General features: G+C 43.4%; 1 protein-coding gene across 3 annotated transcripts in view; it reads left to right on the forward strand.

Annotated features, from left to right (window-relative positions):
- The window catches only part of CAP2 (cyclase associated actin cytoskeleton regulatory protein 2), a 150,358-nt gene extending 130,375 nt beyond the window's left edge, over nt 1–19,983 (forward strand). For all 3 annotated transcript variants that reach the window (XM_027040363.2, XM_027040362.2, XM_015071364.3), the window contains 6 exons: nt 5,868–6,057; nt 7,032–7,207; nt 8,328–8,451; nt 8,549–8,631; nt 14,904–15,044; nt 19,340–19,983. In XM_027040363.2, coding sequence (XP_026896164.1) covers nt 5,868–6,057; nt 7,032–7,207; nt 8,328–8,451; nt 8,549–8,631; nt 14,904–15,044; nt 19,340–19,423 — 798 coding nt within the window. In that variant the 3' untranslated portion in view covers nt 19,424–19,983. The remainder of the gene's footprint in view (nt 1–5,867; nt 6,058–7,031; nt 7,208–8,327; nt 8,452–8,548; nt 8,632–14,903; nt 15,045–19,339) is intronic.
- The last annotated feature ends 1,165 nt before the right edge of the window (nt 19,984–21,148 follow it).

The raw sequence follows: 21,148 nt of genomic DNA on the forward strand, positions 1-21,148 counted from the left end.
TTTTTTTTTTTTTTTTTACTTAAGCGGCTATGTTTCACTTTTGGCTTAATTTTTCACAAAGATAAGAACCTCTGTCTAATTCTACTGCATTAGACCCACTTTCTACAAACTCAACAAAGTGGATCATGGGAGTCTTTTTGGTAAATTAGATAGATCCAAAGCTACACTGTACCCAAACTGGTGTTTGTCACTGGGGAAAGAAGTGAGTTGTTAATTACATTCATAATTGCCAGCAGCAAAACAGTGAAGAGGCTTCATTTGAGAGCCCGAAGTAGCTGCTTCTTCAGAATAAAATATAAATTCTAAAGTAATAAAATGATTAGTTATTAATTCAAGTAACATTTAATGGAAAGTTTTGACGCATGTTAGTACACAATTGTATTACTTGTATATTACTTGTACTATTACATATGTATATAGCATATATAACTGCAACATGACAAGCTTTGCACATGCTGCATACAATGGTTTCATTATTTTACAGTTCATATATTTAAAATCAGAGGAAGCAGCTGTTCCCAGGACAGTTGAAATTAACTTAGAGGAAGAGATTTGCAGACGTTTTTGAGTCTTTGCCCTCCCCACCTCCAAAGAAAAGTATACAATCAAACATCTGCTCTCAGAATTAATCCGAATAGCTTTCAAAAGCAGCATTTTCAGGTTTTATGCTGTGCTCTTGCTGCAACATGGGTGAATTTTGCACCTTCAATATGGCCATTTAAAATCATAAACATGAAAGTCAGTTAAACATCTGACTCGATCTCAGCTCAGGTCTTGATCTGAGGATGGTGAGTTCAAGCCCTGCGTTGGGCTATACACTGGGTGTGGAGCCTACTTAAAAAAAAAAAATAAAAAATAAATAAATAAAATAAAGTCCTAAATGTGCTGCTTTTCTTTAAATTATAAGCCATTGTTACAATGACTTTGATAAAATGTATATTTCAGTTGTTACCAGTCTGGGGCTCTAAGATACTTGAGACATCAATGTATCAAAGTATTTTGTACCAAATACAGATACCAAAGTATTTTTTTAAGTTTATTTATTTATTTTGAGAGAGAGAGAGAGAGAGAGAGAGAGGGAGAGAACAAGCAGGGAAGGGGAGAGAGAGGGCGAGACAGAACCCCAAGCAGGCTCCTAGCTGCCAATGAAGAGCCGGCCATGGGATTTGAACCCAGGAAATGTGAGATCACGACCTGAGCTGAGATCAAAAGTCAGATGCTTAAGTGACTAAGCCACCCAGGAGCCCCTCAAAGTAGTATTTTTAAAAAGCATCTGTGTGTCGGGGGGGGGGGGGTCGGGGAGGGGGGGTCATTGCTGCCCAGTGAGGCTCAGCCTTTCTTCCTGCTGGCCCAGCATCATTCCCCACTTTCACCTTCTGGTCTGTGTGACCTTGTGCAAGTCATGTGATATCATAATCCTGTAGGTCTTCAGCTTTAAGCTGTACGATTCTTCACTTGTTAGGGTAAAGCACACCGTAACGGAATTTTTTATTAAGAAAAAGTTTCTTTTAGAAGGAATAGAAATATTTAGATAGTTTGCAAGTAAACAACATCTTTTATTAAATGTCTTTATTTTATTTTATTATTATTTTTTTTAACGTTTATTTATTTTCGAGACAGAGAGAGACAGAGCATGAACAGGGGAGGGGCAGAGAAAGAGGGAGACACAGAATCTGAAACAGGCTCCAGGCTCTGAGCTGTCAGCACAGAGCCCGACACGGGGCTCGAACTCACGGACCGTGAGATCATGACCTGAGCCGAAGTCGGACACTTAACCGACTGAGCCACCCAGGCGCCCCTGAATGTCTTTATTTTAATCCACATGTGTACGTGGGACCCCATAGCCTGTGTTCTAAGAAGTGAATGCCGTCTGCAGGCTAATTAAAAGCTCTCGCCTGTGACTCTCCCCGGACCCCTCATGTTCCTGGAGCAGGCACGGTTGGTCCGAAGGCTCTTCCCAGCTCTTGTTCCCGGCACCTCCAGGCAGGCTTGCCCGTCTGGGAGCCATCCTCCTGTCTCCTTGCAGGGACCCAGCTCACAGCGTGCACTGTGTCCTCCCCGTGCTGCTTTCTTCTCTGCGCTCTGCTTCCCACAGGGCCTACATCGCAGTGACAGCAGGTTGTGGTGGATCACTCCACAGGCCACGGAGGCCGTAGCCCTGATCTGATCCACTACGTCTCATTCAGTCTAGACCACCTGGTGCATTATCTGTAATAGGAAGTCACACCAAGAGGTGATGCCCTTAAATCTCCAGTCCCCGGTGGGGGGAGGATCAGGTCCCCATCCCAGAAAAACTTGAACCCTAAGGCAAGGAGCCATGATTTGGGTGCAAACACCCTATTACTGGAACCAGTAGGTACTCAAGAAAAGCGAATAAGGCAAGAGGCCAGTTTCTAGAAGCACAGGCTCAGAGTCACAACAAACCAGCGTCAAGGATGTTTGGATGCTGAGGGGCCACTGTCAACACCCAAGACTTCCTAAATCTCCATAGGATATAGGGGTCCTGGTCCCAGAGTTGGTCTGTAGGAGCTCAGTCAGCCACGGAGGCATTAGAGAAACAGAGCAAGGAATAGTGGAGATAAAAATTAAGCCAGCTCTTACATCACCTCCCCATACTTGAGTCATGTATATTCTAGCGAGAGGCCCAAGAACAACACTACATATGTGTTGACGTAGCCTATACCTCTGGCCCTTTAATTTCACTAGTGACTATTTTTAAAAAAATATTCTAAATATAACATAAAAGATTTCCCTGAAGAAGGCTTTAGAATCAAGCAGATTGCTTGAATTATGTCTCTGCCATTTACTAGCCATTTAATATTGGGTCAGCCTTTCTGATTTCCTGCTTTGTTTTCTGTTAAGGAGGGATTTCAAGACAGTCCTAATGATATTATTGTGAGGACTAAGATTAATCTCCGCACGTAGCATGGAGTGATTCTTCCCAAACTTGGCTGAGCACTGGAATCACCCAGGAAGCTTCAAAAAATACAGATGTGGCTCCGTTGGTTAAGTGAGTGACTCTTGATTTCAGCTAAGGTCATGATCTCACAGTTCTGGGGTTCTAGCTCCACCACAGGCTCTGTGCTGATAGCATGGAACCTGCTTGGGATTCTCTCTCTCTACCTCCCTTTCTGTCCCACCCCCACTCATGCGTACGCGCTCTCTCTCTCTCTCTCTCTGAAAGATAAATGAATGTTAAAAAATAAAAATTAAAAAAACAGATGCTTCCCACCTCCCCAGAGAGTATTTCTGGGACACGGGCTGGGTTTTTAAATTTCTAACAGATTTCAGAATGATTCGAATGCTCACACAAGTTTGGGAATAGAGGCATAGAGGCCGTCCTATACTGAGCATTAAATGTCTTGTTACATGAACAGAAGTACCTGGAACACCTGGAAATACTAGACTTTCCAGAACTCTTGGCTCTCTTCCCTTCCCTGACCATCTATCTCCCTTCTGTCTCTACTGGGACACCTGAAGATTAGTGCTGGGCTGCGATCAGTGAATGTGACTGCCACTTGTGGCCAGGCACATGTGAGAATACAGAACACTCTGTACCAGGTGCCGTGAGATCCTGCGGGAGGAAAAGAGGAGGAAGAAAGAGGTAAAGACCGGGTTCTGCTACAAAGTAGCCCCCGAGGCCTGTCAAGGGAATGCCTACCAAGTTTGCTTTTGAGTCTGCAGGAAAGCCCCTGAATGCTAATTGTAAAGTCCCCTTGGAAATGGAGCCTAGTTTTGTCCTCTCACTGGGGCTGAGCCAGAAGGCGCTCAGGATAAGTTGAGTTTCAGCTGGTCCTGAGTTTTCTTATATTTTGGCTTTTATATTCAACAGTTGTTGCAGTAAATCCTTTGTTTGGCGTTCCTGGGTCAGCCATCTGAAGGTATCAAAGTTCCAAAAAGTTGTATCTGTAGCTTATTGGTTTCAGTGTCCTTTTAATGGCTCTTAGAGAGACGCTCTGAATTCTGAGAGCAGGGGCGCCATCAAAATCAGTCTGAGATAGAGAAGCCAGTATCCTCTATCCTTTCCACAAAATAGGACTGCAAAGCTGCAGCGTTTCAGAAGTGAGGAAGGGGTCTGGCCCTCCACTCACTCTATGAGCTATTACGTGCTTATGAGTAAAAGTAATGTTGGTGGGGGTAGTGGGGCTTTCAGGGTCTGGAACTAAGGACTGAAATATTGCTTGATGTGCAAAGCTTCTCTTACATGCTATTGATGATTCAGAGCAAATTCTCAAATTTCACCCTAGCAACATAATGGGAAACATTTAAGATACGAAGAAAGAAAAATTGGCCAGCCTCATGAATTGTGCAGTCCTGGTTTACTTGACTCAAGCATTCTGATGGAGTCAGGCTGGTCTTCCTTAGAAACAAAAAGCCATCACAAATTACAGCTTCAGGAGACAAGACCTCCAGCCCACTCAGTTTTTCACACATGCATTCTGAATAAGAGAAGAATCTTTTATCTTTAGAGTAATTCTGCACTTAATAGAGATTATATAAGTACTTTGAAAATGGCATGTTGGGTTTTTTTTTGTTGTTGTTTCAACTGAAAACTACTACCAATTAAAACTTCCCAATATTGACACTTGGGAATACTGACTTGCTTATGAAAATGAGAATGTGCTGTCTTCGTTAATATTTAGCACTTAGATGTTTTACATTTTATATTTGGCATTGGAAATACATGAGCCTAAACCACATGTCCATTACTCTCAACTTTTTTAATTTTCTATTTTTTCATTGAATTCACTTATAATGCCTTATCCTAGATACAGAGTTCTACTTCAGGTTTATTTTTTTAACATTTATTTATTTTTGATTGGGTGGGGAGGGGGTGGAGGGCAGAGAGAGAAGGAGACACAGATTCCGAAATAGGCTCCAGGCTCTGAGCTGTCAGCACAGAACCCGATACGGGGCTCAAACCCACAAACCGTGAGAACATGACCTGAGCCAAAGTCGGACGTTTAACCGACTGAGCCACCCAGGCACCCCTCCGCTTTAGGTTTAAAAGTAAAATATTGCATCACCCAAGTTTGTTGTATATGTGTGTTTACATGGGGGAGAGGGGGTGATTTTCTCAAAACATTCAAACATACTCTTCTATTGTCTAGCACCTTTTACTGTCATATGAATTTGTTAGAACTTCAAACCGAAAACAAACCTTGAATTTCACATAGCAGCGAAAATAAGTAAGCCTAGATCTTGCTCAGAAAGGATTCAATTTTTAATTGGTTCATTAACAATCAACATTAGATGCATGAAACCATCAGATGGGTCCTGGACCCTGATTTGACAGGCATCCAGGTCATACACGGCCCCCACTTGGGGGTCAGTGTGAGGCATGCATACTTGGAAAATGAGTTGCAGAGAAAGAGTTTCAGTATCTCTCTCTTGAGCTGCTCAAAAAGGTTCAGAAACACCTAATATCCACTGAGTATTTTTGCCACTCTCTCTCTTATTGGTGGTTGTGATTCCCAGCAGCCCAAAAGAGCGAATTCTCTTATCGGTTGAACTACATTCTGCTTATGATTCTCAGCTGGCCAAGGCCTGGTTCCATTCAAGTCCTGAGCTTTGGATGTGACCCTGTGAATATGGCTCTGTTTGCCTCTGAGTTGGCAGCATGAACCCAGAGCATGCAGTTTCTGCCAACAGGGCCCTCCAGCTCAGTCATGCTCTGTTCCCCAAGGTGCATCCCCCGCCCCTGCCCTCGGAGGTCCCAGTGCTCCAGACAGACCCGTGGTGCCCGTTGTGAGTCTTGAACGCCACTTCTTCATTGGTAGCAGGTTCTGAGTGACAGTGGCGAAATCCCAACTCTCAGCGAGAGCGTGAGTCTGAAGACAATGCTTTCTGTCTTCTCTCTCCCTCAGGGGCCAGTAGCATCAACCGCATCAGCATCGTCTGTCCTGTCCCCTGGGCCTGGCCTTCCTCCGCCCCCTCCCCCACCCCCTCCTCCAGGGCCACCTCCACTTTTTGAGAATGAAGACAGAAGAGAGGAGCCCTCCCCTTCACGCTCAGCTCTATTTGCCCAACTTAACCAAGGGGAAGGAATTACGAAAGGTGAGAAAACTGGACCTTGACTCTGTCTCCCTCTGCCTCCAAGGCACATAGCTTCCCCCCAGAGCCTACAGTGATGGATGCATCATTCCATCCCCATCCCCAAAACACGGGGAGCTGTGTGGGGAAACAGAAGCCTGCAGCGTTCTTCATCTCGAGGGAGACGGGCTCAGTGGGCTGTTACGTGGACCATCAGGAAGAACTCAGAGACTCTGGGTTCCAAGTTAGCACCACTCACAGCAGCCTCGATGCTTCGGCACCATCTACAACCGGGGCATTAAGACCAAGTGAAATAAAATGACAAACAGTAGTACCTCTGTCCTCAAGCAGTGGACAGGCTTGCCAAATAATTCTGTCATTGAAGCACATTTGTCATCACTGTGAACGGTTGTTTTTAATCATACCTTTAAGATATATCAGGATGTACATGCATTCTGAACAGTAAGGTTTATGCAAATGTATTTTTGTTTTAGACCAGTAATAGGAGTTATGGTGTAATTGTCCCTGTGCACTGGGCTAGGAGCTAAGAGCCCCAAACTCTAAATTTTCCTCTAGCTCCAGCTGGCTGGGCTGTCCCCTCATCTGCAAAGTAAGAGAATGGACTCATAACCCTGAAGTCTATTCCATACTCTATGGCGTATACTTACTGGAATGCCCTGTCCTTCTAGGCTACACCTGGGGAAAGCATTAGCCATGAGAAAAGAAGTAAATCATGTGATCTTTTTTTGGCCAGGTGCTTTGCTTTTTTATAGAATTTTTATCTATCTTACCTCCTTAAAGAAGTTCCCTCAAATTTAAAAAATGTTTACAGTGCTTCTAATTAACTCTAAATCTATAAGGTCTCTGACTGTGCATATTATTAACCTTGAGAATAGCATTACCAAAATTTCTTGTTCTGTTTATATTCATCCAAGAAGTTAGAGGCAGTTCCCTTTGCATAAAATACAAAGAAACGTGGCAATGTGTTCCCTTTCCAGGGCTCCGGCACGTCACAGATGACCAGAAGACATACAAGAATCCCAGCCTACGGACTCAAGGAGGACAAACTCCATCTCCTACCAAAAGCCTCTCTCCAGGCTCCAGGGACCCCCCATCTCATCCTCCTCAGAAACATGCTCCCGTGTTCGAGTTGGAAGGAAAGAAATGGAGAGTCGTGAGTGAAGCCCTTTAACCTTAACCTTCATTCCTGGCATGCTCCAGTGACAGGACCAAGTGCTCACCCAGGTCTTCAGGGTTTCTGAGTGAAAAGACAAAGGCACAAGCCTCTGGCTAGAGCAAAAACCGGGGTGTTTCTGAATGCTTCCATCAACTTCTTTTTTTTTTTTTTTTTTTTTTTTTTTACTTTTTGGTTTTTCATTATTTCTCATGCATCCTTTTCTTCACGTTTTTAAAATCATTTTCTTCATTGTGGTAAAATACACATAAAATTTACCATCTTAGCATTTCAGTGACACCTAACGTTTAAGCGTACGTACTGACTCACGGACGCCAAGTGAGTTCGCATTGTGCAGCCATCAGCACGCGTCCACAGAACTCTTTCCATCTTGTCAAACTGGAACCCTGTACCCCTTAAACAACAACTCCCCACTCCCCCGCTCAGCCCCCAGACACAGCCTTTCTACTTTCTGTCTCTACGGATTTGACAACTCTTTCCACAAGCTTTTAATCTGTTCCCCATTCTGGTTGGATGTAGGGTGTTCAGGGCCATGGACAGAGGCACTGATGTCATCTGCTGCTTCAGCCACCACTTGCCTGGTTGTGTGAACAGGACAGAGACACAGAGAATGTGCACGAGACCTGGTGTTCCCTGCCAATCCATGGAGCTTTCCCAAAGGTTTCCGAAAGACCAGATTCCCGAGAAAGGTTGTCTTGGGCTGCAGATACACAGGGACTTAACACCACGGTCGTCACCAACCTAGTTGCCCAACTCCTTGACGCGGCACATTTTACTGCAGCATTAAGGCCAGACTCAGCAAAAAGACTGAACAAAAAGCTCCAGCCCACCACCCAGCAGCCTTTGGGGCGCCTGATACTGGTTTGCAAATGGACACTGACCCCCCCCACCCGCTTCCAAGCAGTGGTTCCATTCATTCCCATCATTACAAAAACAGAGTAAGACCTATGGTTTGGCCTATTAAAAAGTGGTTCTGAAAGGAAGGGCATATCGAAAAGCTAGAATTAATGTTGAACCCCACAGTAATTTCAACATGCGGAGGATTCCATTTATCTGCATACATCCTTGTATTCAGTATTTGCATGGGTTTTCATTTTAGGAGTATCAAGAGGACAGGCATGACCTTGTGATTTCGGAGACCGAACTGAAACAAGTGGCTTACATTTTCAGCTGCAACAAGTCCACTCTACAGATGAAAGGAAAAATAAATTCCATTACAATCGGTAGGGCAGCACCCGGGGTCACTTAGGATGGTCAGTTGCTTTGCATAAACATGATGCATGTGCCTAACAGAGCTGTGTTTCTGTTTGCTTCCTCTAGACAACTGTAAGAAGTTTGGCCTTGTGTTTGACAACGTGGTAGGCATTGTGGAAGTGATCAATTCCAAGGATATTCAAATGCAGGTAGGTGGCCTGTCAAGCGTGCGCTCTGAACCCACTGCCACTTTGCTCTGATGATCCAGCTGCCCCCCCCAAGGGGCCGGCCATGTCCACCTAGAGAATTCTTCCCTTTCCTCCAGACACAGCTCTGTCATCACCTCCTCTCTGAAGCCCTGTCTTTCTTCTTAGACAGTGTGACTTCCCCCCTTTCAGTCTCTTAGACTCTAACACATCCTATCTTGCACATGCCTATTTCAAGAGCAGATAACTAATCTTTGCAGCCACAGACACTGGCTCAGCACCTGCACATAGTCAGTGTCCAATAAATGTTTGGTGAGGTAATGATTGGGATGAGTCAACTAATGAATGAACACAGACTCTAAGAGATTCTCCTAGAGGATAGCACCATCCCGAAGAGAATTTTCTTTTCTCAGGGACAGTTGGTTCTGAGTAAGGAGGAAGTAGAGTTTTTGTGAAGAGTCGGTGAGATTATCAGACTAACAACCTGGGACGTAGGATTGGAATTGAATTTGCAAACTAGGAGAAAATGTGCACTCCTTTAGTAAATTTTGGTTTAACCCAGTGGGATTTTACAGTATGCCAAGAGTTAATGGGCTTCCTGCCTTTGGCCAGCGATAACTTCCACCTTCGATTACACTCTCTTCATGTTGTTATTTTTTATTATTTTTTCATTTTTTAAGACTTCATTTTTATGTAATCTCTACACTCAACGTGGGGCTCAAACACTCAACTCCCGAATCACAGGCTCTACCGTGACAGGTTTCATACATTTAATTAACCCCTTGTGACCTGATGTTTCCTGATAATGTTTGTTAAAATTGGATTCTGGTTTTATAGATATTTCTCTCGTTTTACTGAGCTTTTTGCCACCATCACTTTTTTTTAAGTTTATTTGTCTATTGTGAGAGCGAGAGAGCACAAGTGCATGAAAGACAGAGGGAGAGAGAAAATCCTAAGCAGGCTCCATACTGTCAGTGTGGAGCCCAAAGCAGGGCTGGAACTCATGGACCATGAGATCATGACCTCAGCTGAAGTTAGACACTCAACCAACTGAGCCACCCAGACACCCCTACCACTGCCACTTTTACTTCAAGTACATTTGAATGGACATTTTACATTTCACTCACTACTATTTAAGACATGGTTTTGTGTGCGTCCATTTAATGGAAAGAGTCCTGAACCCTGAGCCCTGGGCAAGGCCCCAGTTCTGTCCCCACCTGCCATATGCATTTGGGCAGTTGGCTTCACCTCTGACTCAGAGTTCCCTGCCCTGAAACCCAAGGTTAGCTGAGGGATTCTAAGTCCTCTGCAGCCCAAATTCTAAATATCCTTGCCACATAGGCTCTGTGGATACATGTATCTCTTTCTCACTCAGTTCCATGTATTGTCTGTGGTGCATCTGTGTAAATCTCCTTCCCTAACCATTCTGCTTCCATTTCTTCATAAATTTAATTTCCTGATAGAAAACTACTTAGGAGAAAGCAACCAAATAACTCCGCACAGGCATTTACTATATTGTTATCTTCACCACGTACACAGGGAAACTTGACTGGAATCCTCAGCTCACACTTTAGTTTCAAAAATGTGAGTTATCGGGGTGCCTGGGTGGCTCAGTCAGTTGAGTGTCTGACTTTGGCTCAGGTCATGATCTCAGTATTCGTGAGTTCAAGCCCCACATCAGGCTTGCTGCTGTCAGTGCAGAGCCCGCTTCGGATCCTCTGTCCCCCCTCCTCTCTCTGCCCTTCCCCCCCACCTTGCATTGTGTCTCTTAAAAATAAATAAATATTTTTAAAAATTTTAATGTGAGCTGCGTGCTCAAGGCCACTTAACATGTAACACACTCATTTCATTCATTCATTTGCCAAATCTTTGTTGAATGTGTCTGATGTGCCAGGTACTGTTCTCAGCACAACAAATACCAGTGAGCAAACGAGACAAAAATTCTTGTCCTCGTGAAGCTTACATTCTATAATGCCACCTTCTAATGTAGCATTTCTGAAAAACACATCCATCCATTTATTTAATAGTTCTATTTCTCCCAAAGCATTATGCATGAAAATTTTAAGGAAATCACTCATCATCAGAAAAAGTCCAGTTCTGTGGTGCCTGGATACCTCAGTCAGCTGAGTGTCTGCTTCTTGGTTTCAGCTCAGGTCATGATCCCAGGGTCGTGGGATCAAGCCCAGCATTGGGCTCTGTGCTGAGCATGGAACCTGCTTGGGATTCTCCCTCTCTCTCTCACCCTCTGCCCTCCCCCCCCGCCCCCCGCTCATGTGTGCACTCTCTCAAAAGAAAATAAACGTTAAAAAAAAAAAAGGAAAGGAAAAGTCCAAGGGTATATTATTATACTCAAGGATAAATATGGTTCATGTAAACCTAATAATAAGTCCACAGTTTCTGAAGAACTATTTTGGATAGTGAAGTTTCTACACAAAGAGCCAGGCTTTCTCTCACTTCACATTATTTTTAAGCAACCCTCCCCTCCCCAAAGTCACAGAAATAATATTCTGTGACTGAGGTGAGAGCACATATTTAACCAGGTGAAAAGTATTCTGGAAATAATCTAATCTACCCCCTCTGAATATTAGAGAGTATATTTCAAGCTTCCTTTTATTCTTACAGAAATGAGATTGGGTAGCACTGATGATATATAAGGAGTTAGCGTTTTTTAATGAAAATACATCATGTTCAAAATTAAAACCAATTGAATTAAATACAAAACATGAAGCTATAGTAAAGTGGAAGAAAACAGTTTTAAATACTCATAAATTTCTGGAGAAATAATTCTAAATTGAGAAGTAATAGAAGAAATTATCAAGAAAGCTATGTCTACTTAGAAATTTTAAATTTCTGGGGCACCTGGGTGGCTCCATTGGTTAAGTGTCTGACTCTTCATTTCGACTCAGGTCATGGTCTCACGGTTTGTGCATTTGAGCCCCTTATCAGGCTCTGCGCTGACAGTGTGGAGCCTGCTTTGGGTTCTTTCTCTCCCTCTCCCTCTGCCCCTCCCCTGCTCGCTCGCGCTCTCTCTCTCATTCTCAAAATAAATAAACATTAAAAAAATGTTTTTAACTTCTGAACTCTATATAAAAATGGCTACCGCATAACCATTTTTAAAAGTGATCTACAAAGATATCCATGATAACCTTGTTAAGAGGAAAGAACACTTTTGTACGATTATGTAGAGCATGATTTCATTTTTCCATATACACACACATATATATACACAGATATATTTGTATCTGATAATCCTAGAAAAAAAAGTCATAGAAGATATACTACCTTCTGTGACCCAATTAAAGGCATCTATCAAAATCCTATAGTGAAAATCAAACTTCATTTGAATCTTCAAAATTCCCCATTAAAGTCAGAAATAAAGAAAAAATTCCTTCTATCATTGCCTTTGTTCCATAATGCTTTAAGGGTTGTAACCCAGCCAATGACAAGAAAAATCATTGGGAAATATAAAACTGGAAAAGGAAGAGATGAAAATGAGAGAGGGGTAGTGAATGCAGTGGTGGGTAATACAGAGGGGACTTCGACTCGACTGTAACATTATAGTCCTAAAAAAAAAAAAAGGAAAGAAAGAAAGAAACCAAAATGTTAAACCCTGACAAAGCTGTTTGACATATGTATATTTGCGTGTTATATTTTCTTTGTTGCTATGTTTGAAATAGATCATTCTAAAAATAACCTGGAAGGATAAACTGTGGTTATCTGTCCAAGAGGGACTGAAACTTGGCAACGGGGTTCAGAGACCAGAGAGAGACATTTTCTTGAATCCTTTCCAAGCTTTTGGATGTTAAAATCAAATGAATGTCATTATTTAAAACATTTAATACATTCTTTTATTTTTTTAATTTTTTTAAACACTTTATTTATTTTTGAGAGACAGAGACAGAGCGTGAGTGGAGCGGGGGAGGTGCAGAGAGAGAGGGAGACATAGAATCCGAAGCAGGCTCCAGGCTCCGAGCTGTCAGCACAGAGCCCTATGTGAGACTCGAACCCACAAACTGTGAAATCATGACCTGAGCTGAAGTCGGACACTCAACCAACTGAACCACCCAGGCGCCTCTAATACATTCTTTTGAAGGGGCTTGGTTACAATGGAGATGAGTGGTTGGCCAGGGAGTGAGGACGGGGTTTGACTGTAATTGGGCACTAGAGATATTTGGGGAGTGATGGAAATATTCTAGACCTGAGGCGAAATGATGGTTGCACACATCTGTAAACCTACCAAATACCGTTAAATCGTGCACGTGAAACAGGTGAATTTTGTGTTTGCGGATTTAACCTTAATGACTTAAAAAAGGTTGAAGGGAACAAAGGGGCATTCACCTAAGTTCATATGATTTGGTCCAGGAATTCCGTTTTTGGCAAACTACCCTCAAAACATGCACACAAATTTTAAGAAAGAAAAGAGACTCAGATATTCTATGGAAATTTTTTAAATTGTTATAGAGAAATAGGGGCACCCAGCTGGCTCAGTCTGTGGAGGTGTGACTCTTGATCTTGGGGTTGTGAGTTTGAGCCCCAGGTTGGGTGTAGAGGTTACTTAAAAATAAAATCGTAAAAAAAATTTTTTGTAGAGAAATACATTTATGGAAAAACCAAACTAATACAGAAACAGATTAAATGCTAGAGCATTGGCCTGGGCAAGGTCACACGTCACCTGTCACTCAGCAGAGGAATGACTCTTGGACCCAGTTCCCTTGATAAGAAGCCATTTCTGTTCCCAAAGTGCTCCCAGACCACCAGGGCACAAAGAGCATGTCTACAATCTATGCTCATGCAGTGTTGACCAAAACATTGTGGAAAAGAGCATTCATACCATATTGGGGCAATGGTTTAAGGTCTGCTGTTGCTTTTTCAGACTTTCGGAAACATGGAGTGTTTATGCATTTGTAATACAATATAGCAATATATAAATATCAGTAGAGTGGATTAGTGTCCTGTGCTTGCCTCAAGGGTCCCCATTCTGCCTCACAAACAAATCACCAAAGACCCACTGACAGTTTATCTTTTCTCTTGACTTGCCTGGCTTCCATATCGTTCTAGGCAACTGTAAATGCTTTTCATCACTGGAAGATAAATGGAGAAATCACCAAAACATTACTGCTGACACATTTTTGAAATATAGATCTATGTATTGTTACTGTTTTAGTTTATTTATGGCAAATCCCATGCTTACCTGACCTTGAACTACCTCTGCATTTTTTTTTTTTTTTTTTTTTTTGGCACTGGGGCTCATTGCTAACTCGGTGTCCAGTTTCTATGGAGAGAGGGAGAAAACAGAGAAGTGTGGTGACCTGGCTAGACTCCCCCTGAGGAATTCTTTACATCACCTGCACCATCGACAGGAGCTGCTCCTTGGGTTTGCAATCCAGCCTTTTCTTCAGGGTGAAACAGCAGATGTCTTTATCACTTCCAATTACCATTACAAGAAGGAAAATTATAGAGTTGTAATATGGTCATTGTGGAACAGGGTGCCCCTATAGAGATTGGTAGGGGGGATGTCTCAAAACTGTTAAAACAAGAAATTTGAAACTGAGCAATATTTTTATAGCACTTAGATATTTGCAAACAATACAAAGAACCCCCCCTCCCCCTTGTGGGTATGATCCTGTTTATCTACCCAATGAGTGGCCTCAACCAAGTCCCCGGTTTTGGCTCCTGGAATTAATACATTTCAAAATAACCTAGACACTCAACGTCTTATTCAGGCTTCACATTCAGCCAGTGAGATTTTTATCCGGAAAAAGACTTATGGGAAAAGAATTGTAGTGTTTCTTATTTATTCTTATTTAGGTTCAAGAAAAACCTACTCGATTACAGAATAGTGTATTTACTCTTAAGTGGCAATATTAGTATTTGTTTTAACCTAAGATTAATAGATTTGTCAGAATGAAAATTGTAAGCAAATAAAAGCAAATGCTCCTTGTTGCTTTTATCATGAAATCAAATATATGTTGCAAATCCACTCGAGGGGGGTGAGACTTTTTCTGAACACTTAGCTGCTGTTTTCACATTAATCCCTTCATTTTGTCTCAGGAAAGAGACCCTGCGGCTTGAGAATCCCTTTGTGTGGTCCTTTCATTCTGTCCCCAAATGACACCCACCAGTTCAGCCTGGACACAGTGCCATTAAGCAGCCTCACTAGCCCTGACCCAGCTCTTCCTAAAGCTCCGGGAAGCCCATGCACCATGCTTATTCGAAGACATTCTAATTTTTATTTCTCTACGTTGGTCCCAGGATTGTTCTCTTGTTTATTTCAGGTCATGGGGAAAGTGCCAACGATTTCCATTAATAAGACGGAAGGTTGCCACATCTACCTCAGTGAAGATGCACTGGACTGTGAGATCGTGAGTGCCAAATCATCTGAAATGAATGTCCTGATTCCTCAGGATGGTGATTATGTAAGTACCTTTTAAAAGCCGGTAAAGAATTTTTCTTGAGCATTTTTTATTAGCATTCTTTTTTTCTTCATTTTTTTAATGTTTATTTATTTTGAGAGAGAATGTCAAGCAGGCTCTGCACCATCAGCACAGAGCCTGATGCGAGGCTTGAACTCACAAACTGTGGTGAGATCGTGACCTGTGCTGAAATCAAGAATTGGATGCTTACCTGACTGAGCCACCCAGGCGCCCCATCGTTATTAACATTCTTAGAGATTGATTAATCAGCTCCCAACCTGTGAACTTCATTTGTAGAATAATTCACAGGCAGAAGAGGAATTCGGAGAGTTGCCTTCCACAGTTCTTCTCCCATTAGTTTCCTGACTGGGCTCATTCCTGGATTTGTGATTCTCTAGGAAGTTCACTGATAATTACCTTAACGGGCTAGCTTTTCTCAAATGGTACCCCCTACATCTGAGTTCATGGTATTGAGGACTGACTGTTTTCCTTTGCTGGGGTGGAGGCAAACAGAAAGGAAGGAGAAATGCCTTGGGGAAAAAATGGGAGGGAGGTCGACAATAAGTAGACCTATTTCTCCTGTAGGTATACTTACAACAGGGGTTCTCAAACTCAGTGTAAGGATCAGCTGAGAAGCTTGACGAAAATGTCAGCTCCCAAAGTCTGCACCTGCAGGTTGGATTCAGGGGGCTTTGGGCGGGGTCTGGGGATCTGCACTTTAACAGGCATCCCGGGTGATTCTGATGCCATCAGCCCATCCAGCCCCTCTGAGAAAGACAGCCTAATTGATTCTGCAACTATTTCTTCTCTATGCCTCCTCTCCCCAACAAAGCAACCCCTAAAAGAAGCACGCAGATGCTCTCACACATCGAAAAGGAAGTCTAAATGAATACTTTTTTCTGCATCATTCAGTGTGGTGAGCTTGCTGGTTGATGCAACTTGGAAGCAAGTTATTGCTTCCTTCTAGTTGTTGCTTCTTGGAAGAGTACAGATCAACCCAGAGGTGATTCCCTCTGATTCTAACTGTGCAGGAAGGGGGAGGGGGGGAGAAGGGACAGGGAAGCAGGGAAGGATGGGAGAAAAAGGAACTTCGAAGGCACTGCATCAGCCTGTGGTTCAGACACCAGCCAACTGTCTACACAGTCAGTATTCAGGTTGATCTCCTTAGGCAGACGACATCCATGCTCACACGTTCTCTTTGTCCACCTGTCTTGAGTACTACCCAGCCTCATGCTAAGTAGCACAGCCTAGAATCCATTCTGTCAGGCTGAGAAACAGAAGTCCGCCAGCACTGGGCCATGCCTCCCAGCTCGGTATTTGGCCGGTATAACCCTGAGCTGGGGAAGAGTCTTCTCACGTTCTCCATCTCCTCACTGCTGAGGAGCTAAAACTAATACAAAGCAGCTTCGGATAAGAGAGCTGAAACTTAGGGTGGTCCCTGGCCTTTGAAGCTGTGTAGGCAGAAGGCTCAGTCTGCACGGGAACTGGATCTTCTAAGAAAAACAGTGGGTCTGGACCACCTTGCCGGAGTGATTGAGCTAGCATCCCTGGGCGTGGTCCCCGGATCTGCATTTGTTAAAGCTTCTCTGGTGATTCCAACATGGAGCCAAGCTTGAGATCCACTGACCTAAAGCATGAGTAGGGGTCAAAACCTGAGCTTCCAGTCTTCCCTTTATAGGTAGAGTATCTTATGCCCTCATTCCAGCTTCTCTTCTTCTTTTTTTTTTAATTTTTTTTAACATTTATTTATTTTTGAGACAGAGAGAGAGAGCATGAACAGGGGAGGGTCAGAGAAAGAGGGAGACACAGAATTTGAAACAGGCTCCAGGCTCTGAGCTGTCAGCACAGAGCCCGACGCGGGGCTCGAACCCTCGGACCGCGAGATCATGACCTGAGCCGAAGTCAGACGCTTAACCAACTGAGCCACCCAGGCGCCCCATCCAGCTTCTCTTCTTACATTTTCTAGTTGGAGGTGGAAGGAAGCAATACACGGGTCCAGCCGTGGGCATAGCAGTCTGGGGGTGGATGGTGGGGATGACTCATCCTGAAGGAAATCAGTCGCCCAGAGAAGAATGTCATCACATTACTGTCACTTCACTCCCAAAAAAGATGTGAAGCAGCTGAATCATGGTTACTAGCAAAGAAGCACCTCCACTCCGGGGTACTCCCCACCTGACCTGTTCTTGAGAGCAACCACCAAGCCTCCTTGTCTACTCATCGGGAAGAGACCCAGATGGGATACTGACCACACACACACACACACACACACACACACACACACACACACACTAGGTTATGAAGACTTCGGCTTCTTTGCTTCATCTTAAGGCTTTCCACTACAGATTTCACTCAGGGAGAATTCATCGCTCCTTAGAGAAAGGGCCTTCCCTAAAATTAAAAAATTTTAATTTTTGTTTGTGAGTTCAAGCCCCGCGTTGGGCTCTGTGCCGTCAGCGTGGAGCCCACTTCGGATCCTCTGTCTCCCTTGATCTCTGACCCTCCCCCACTTGTGCTCTCTCTCTCCCCCCCCCAAAATAAAATAAAGAAGAAGAAGAATTTTAAAAAAGGGCTTTCCCTTTAAAATAAATATAGCTTGTTCCAAAAGAAGCAGTTGCATCCCACAGCTGAAAAGATACGGACTTGCGTGTATATTTCACTGAAACATTGCATCCCCTTGATGGGTGAGTGCAGACACCAGCTTGTCCGATACTTGGGGTTTCAGCAGTGCTGTGTGTTCAGGAAGTCCAGGGAGACCATGGAAGCCAGCATCAAGAGTACTGCTTCTCACCTTCCTTTTCGATCATCTTCTTTTTTTGAACGTTTATTTGTTGTTGAGAGAGTGAGAGCGAGCAGAGGAGGGTCAGAGAGAGAGACAGGGAGACACAGCATCCGAAGCAGGCTCCAGGCTCCAGGCTCCGAGCTGTCAGCACAAAGCCCGACGCGGGGCTCAAAGTCACGAACCGGGAGATCATGACCTGGGCTGAAGTGAAGTGGGACACGGGAAAGAGTAAGCCACCCAGGTGCCCTGGATCCTCTCCTGAAATGACCGCAGAATCACTTTCTGGGGAAAAGAGAGATTCCAAACTACATTTGTTTTGGCTCTCCTGCATCCCCCCTCCATCCCCCACACATCTCTCTCTCTCTCTCTCTCTCTCTCTCTCTCTCTCTCTCTCTCTCTCGGGCATATATTTCCCAGTGGAAAGAGATGGTGGCAGGATGCAAAGAAATTTATAACCCGAAGCACATTTTCCTATTTCATCAAAGGGTACACCAATAACACCGGGATAAAACCTTTCTACTCAGCGTGACTGGACATCAGCAGCCTCAGTGTCCCCTCGGAACTTTCTGGAAATACAGATGACCATTCTCTTCCCCAGATCTCCTGAATCAGAATCTGCATTTTTAAGTTTATTTGCGAGAGGGGGTGGGGAGGGGCAGAGAGAGAGGGAGGGAGAGCGGGAGAGGGGTGGAGACAGAGGAATAGAGAGAGAATCCCAAGCAGGCTCCGAGCTGCCAACAGGAGCCCAAGACAGGGCTCAAATTCACGAACTGTGATATCATGACCTTAGCTGAAACCAAGCCCAATGTTTAACGGACTGAGCCCCTCAGGGGCCCCAGAATCTGGGTTTGAACAGGACCCCCAGCTGATCCTGTGCAGGTTCGAGTTTGGTGGAGAGGCTGTCCACCGCTGGCCGCTCTGTTCACAGCAGTAGCATCTTAAGCCAGTTGCTTGACCTCCCAGACCTGTTTCCCGTGGATGGCGTCTCAGTAACACCTCACTCACAGAGCTATCAATTGACCGAGTCCTTGTATATCTAGTACTTAGAAGAATGCCTCATTCTTAGGGGGTTCTAGGTTTCCCCCACACACACCCTTTTTTTTCAAATTTATTTATTTTGAGAGAGAGAGAGAGAGAGAGAGAGCGAGCATGAGCGGGGGAGGGGCAGAGAGAGAGAGAGGGGGACAGAGGATCCGAAGTAGGTTCTGCACTGTCAGCACAGAGCCCGATGCAGGGCTCGAACTCACGAACTGTGAGATCATGACCTGAGCCAAAGTCAGACTCTTAACCAACTGAGCCCCCCAGGCACCCCAGGAGGATCCAGCTTTAATCATGATGCCCGCACAGTAACAGAACTGACACATAACTATCCGGGTCTCCACATGACACACAGGACCGCTCCACAACACACGCTTGGGTCCCCTAAAATGTCTTTGTCCATCATGTGACGCTATTCAGGCTCCCATCTGTTTGCAGAAGAAAGCCCGGGTTCAAGTAACTTTGTTCTTCATTCTTCCAGAGAGAATTTCCTGTTCCAGAACAGTTCAAGACAGCCTGGGATGGATCCAAGTTGGTCACGGAACCTGCAGAAATTATGGGCTAACCTCCAGAGAGACTGAGCCCCCTGACCTGAACCCATCAAAAAAAGAAACAAGCAAAACAAAAAAAAACAAAAAAACAAGCAGCATTGAAGACCTAGAAGTCGCAGGAACACCTACTGCTTTAGTTTTGGCTTCCAGCAGTTCTGTGTTCTAGAAACAGCATCATTTCTGGCATGCCTTCGTGGGCATTTTGAAGTATTTACTGTTTCTTCATGATTTGCCTTTGTATGTAATTTGAGTTCCACATGATGACTAGTGAGCATTACACATTTTAAGGGGGAGGGGAGAATTCTGTCCCCCTAATATCATGAACACAGTAGCTGATAGGTAAAAATACTGCATGATTCAATTTGACACTTCAGTTTAATTGCTAGTTGGAAAATAAAACCTTTGAGAATCTAAGATGTACATTTTTACCCTTGAGACAGTTTCAGTGTGATGCAGTAGTAATATGCTCTGAAAAGTTTTGACCTTTGTTCCCTCGTTTTTACCAAATGTTCACCTTTGTCAGCGTGGATACATTGTCAGCATGATACATATTTCAAGGCACTTTTTTTTTTTTTACAAAACGTAAGAAAATTCCATCCTAAAGACCATTATCCAGTTTCTTGGTCCTTACAAGACTTGTATTCTTTACAGTTACTAAAACTTAAAACTAAAAGTCATTTCTAATTTTTCTTAAAATATTCCTCTGCCATTGTCAAATGGGAAACTTTTACTTTTCTGCAGAAAGTTTTTTTTTTTATGCCAAACGATTGGTGGGAGGAGGCAGACAGATTACCTCACAATTTTGCTCAAAGATCAAGCTCATAAATTTTTTTGTTTCCCAGTGTTGAACCTGTTGAATGAATAATCAGATGCCTTGTAAAGTATGTCATTAATGTTTTGTTATAGACTTCCTTTTTCGCTTTCCAGACTTCTAACCAGTCTCAAAAGGATGAGAGTTAAAAAGCCATAGATGTAACACTTCTTCCAAAACCTAAGAAATCGTTTGTTGGCTTGACTTGCTGCTCCTATTTTGTAGTATTGATAGAACATGCTTTTCCAGTACAAGAGAAACTAGCATATTCCTTTGTATCCTTCCAGTACACAGCGCTGAACAATCCACAGCTGGTTGGATCAGTGTAGTGAATTCTAGTATAATGTTTGCAGACCCAATACAAGCATATATATATTGTGCCTCCTACAGCCTTTGGGATACGTCGTTTCCGTTTTTTAAATATCTTCTATACCCATATAGTATTCAAATTACTAATGCTCATGTACCAAGGTTTTGCTATAAAAGTTTTGTTCATATGAATTACGCGGCTTTAGTAAATATCTTTTTTTTCAACTGTAAACTTATTCTAAAATAAAGTAAAATTCTAATTGTTTAAATCCTGTGATGAATTCTGGGTGTTAAAATTGTTATTTTCCACTTTGATTTGCCCCCTTGCTCATATGTCAGATATGTCAGATTCAGGAAAGACGGCTGAGCCCTTCTGGTTGAATTGGGGAATGTATCCAACATGCCATCAGCTTCCCTGAAGAATGGCTTCTTCAACGTACCAGATAAAGCCATTTGCAGTTGGAATGACTGTCAGTCAGAAAAGTCTAGAATCCAGCTCCATTATTCAAGTCCTCTTCACTAGGAAAATCCCCCTCATAGACCTTCATTAATGTAAATATCCCAGAAAATGAATTTACTTTTTAGTAGGATACAATAATACATATACTATATATTTTAA

Source organism: Acinonyx jubatus, chromosome B2 (genome assembly GCF_027475565.1).
Source record: "Acinonyx jubatus isolate Ajub_Pintada_27869175 chromosome B2, VMU_Ajub_asm_v1.0, whole genome shotgun sequence".
NCBI lineage: Eukaryota > Metazoa > Chordata > Mammalia > Carnivora > Felidae > Acinonyx > Acinonyx jubatus.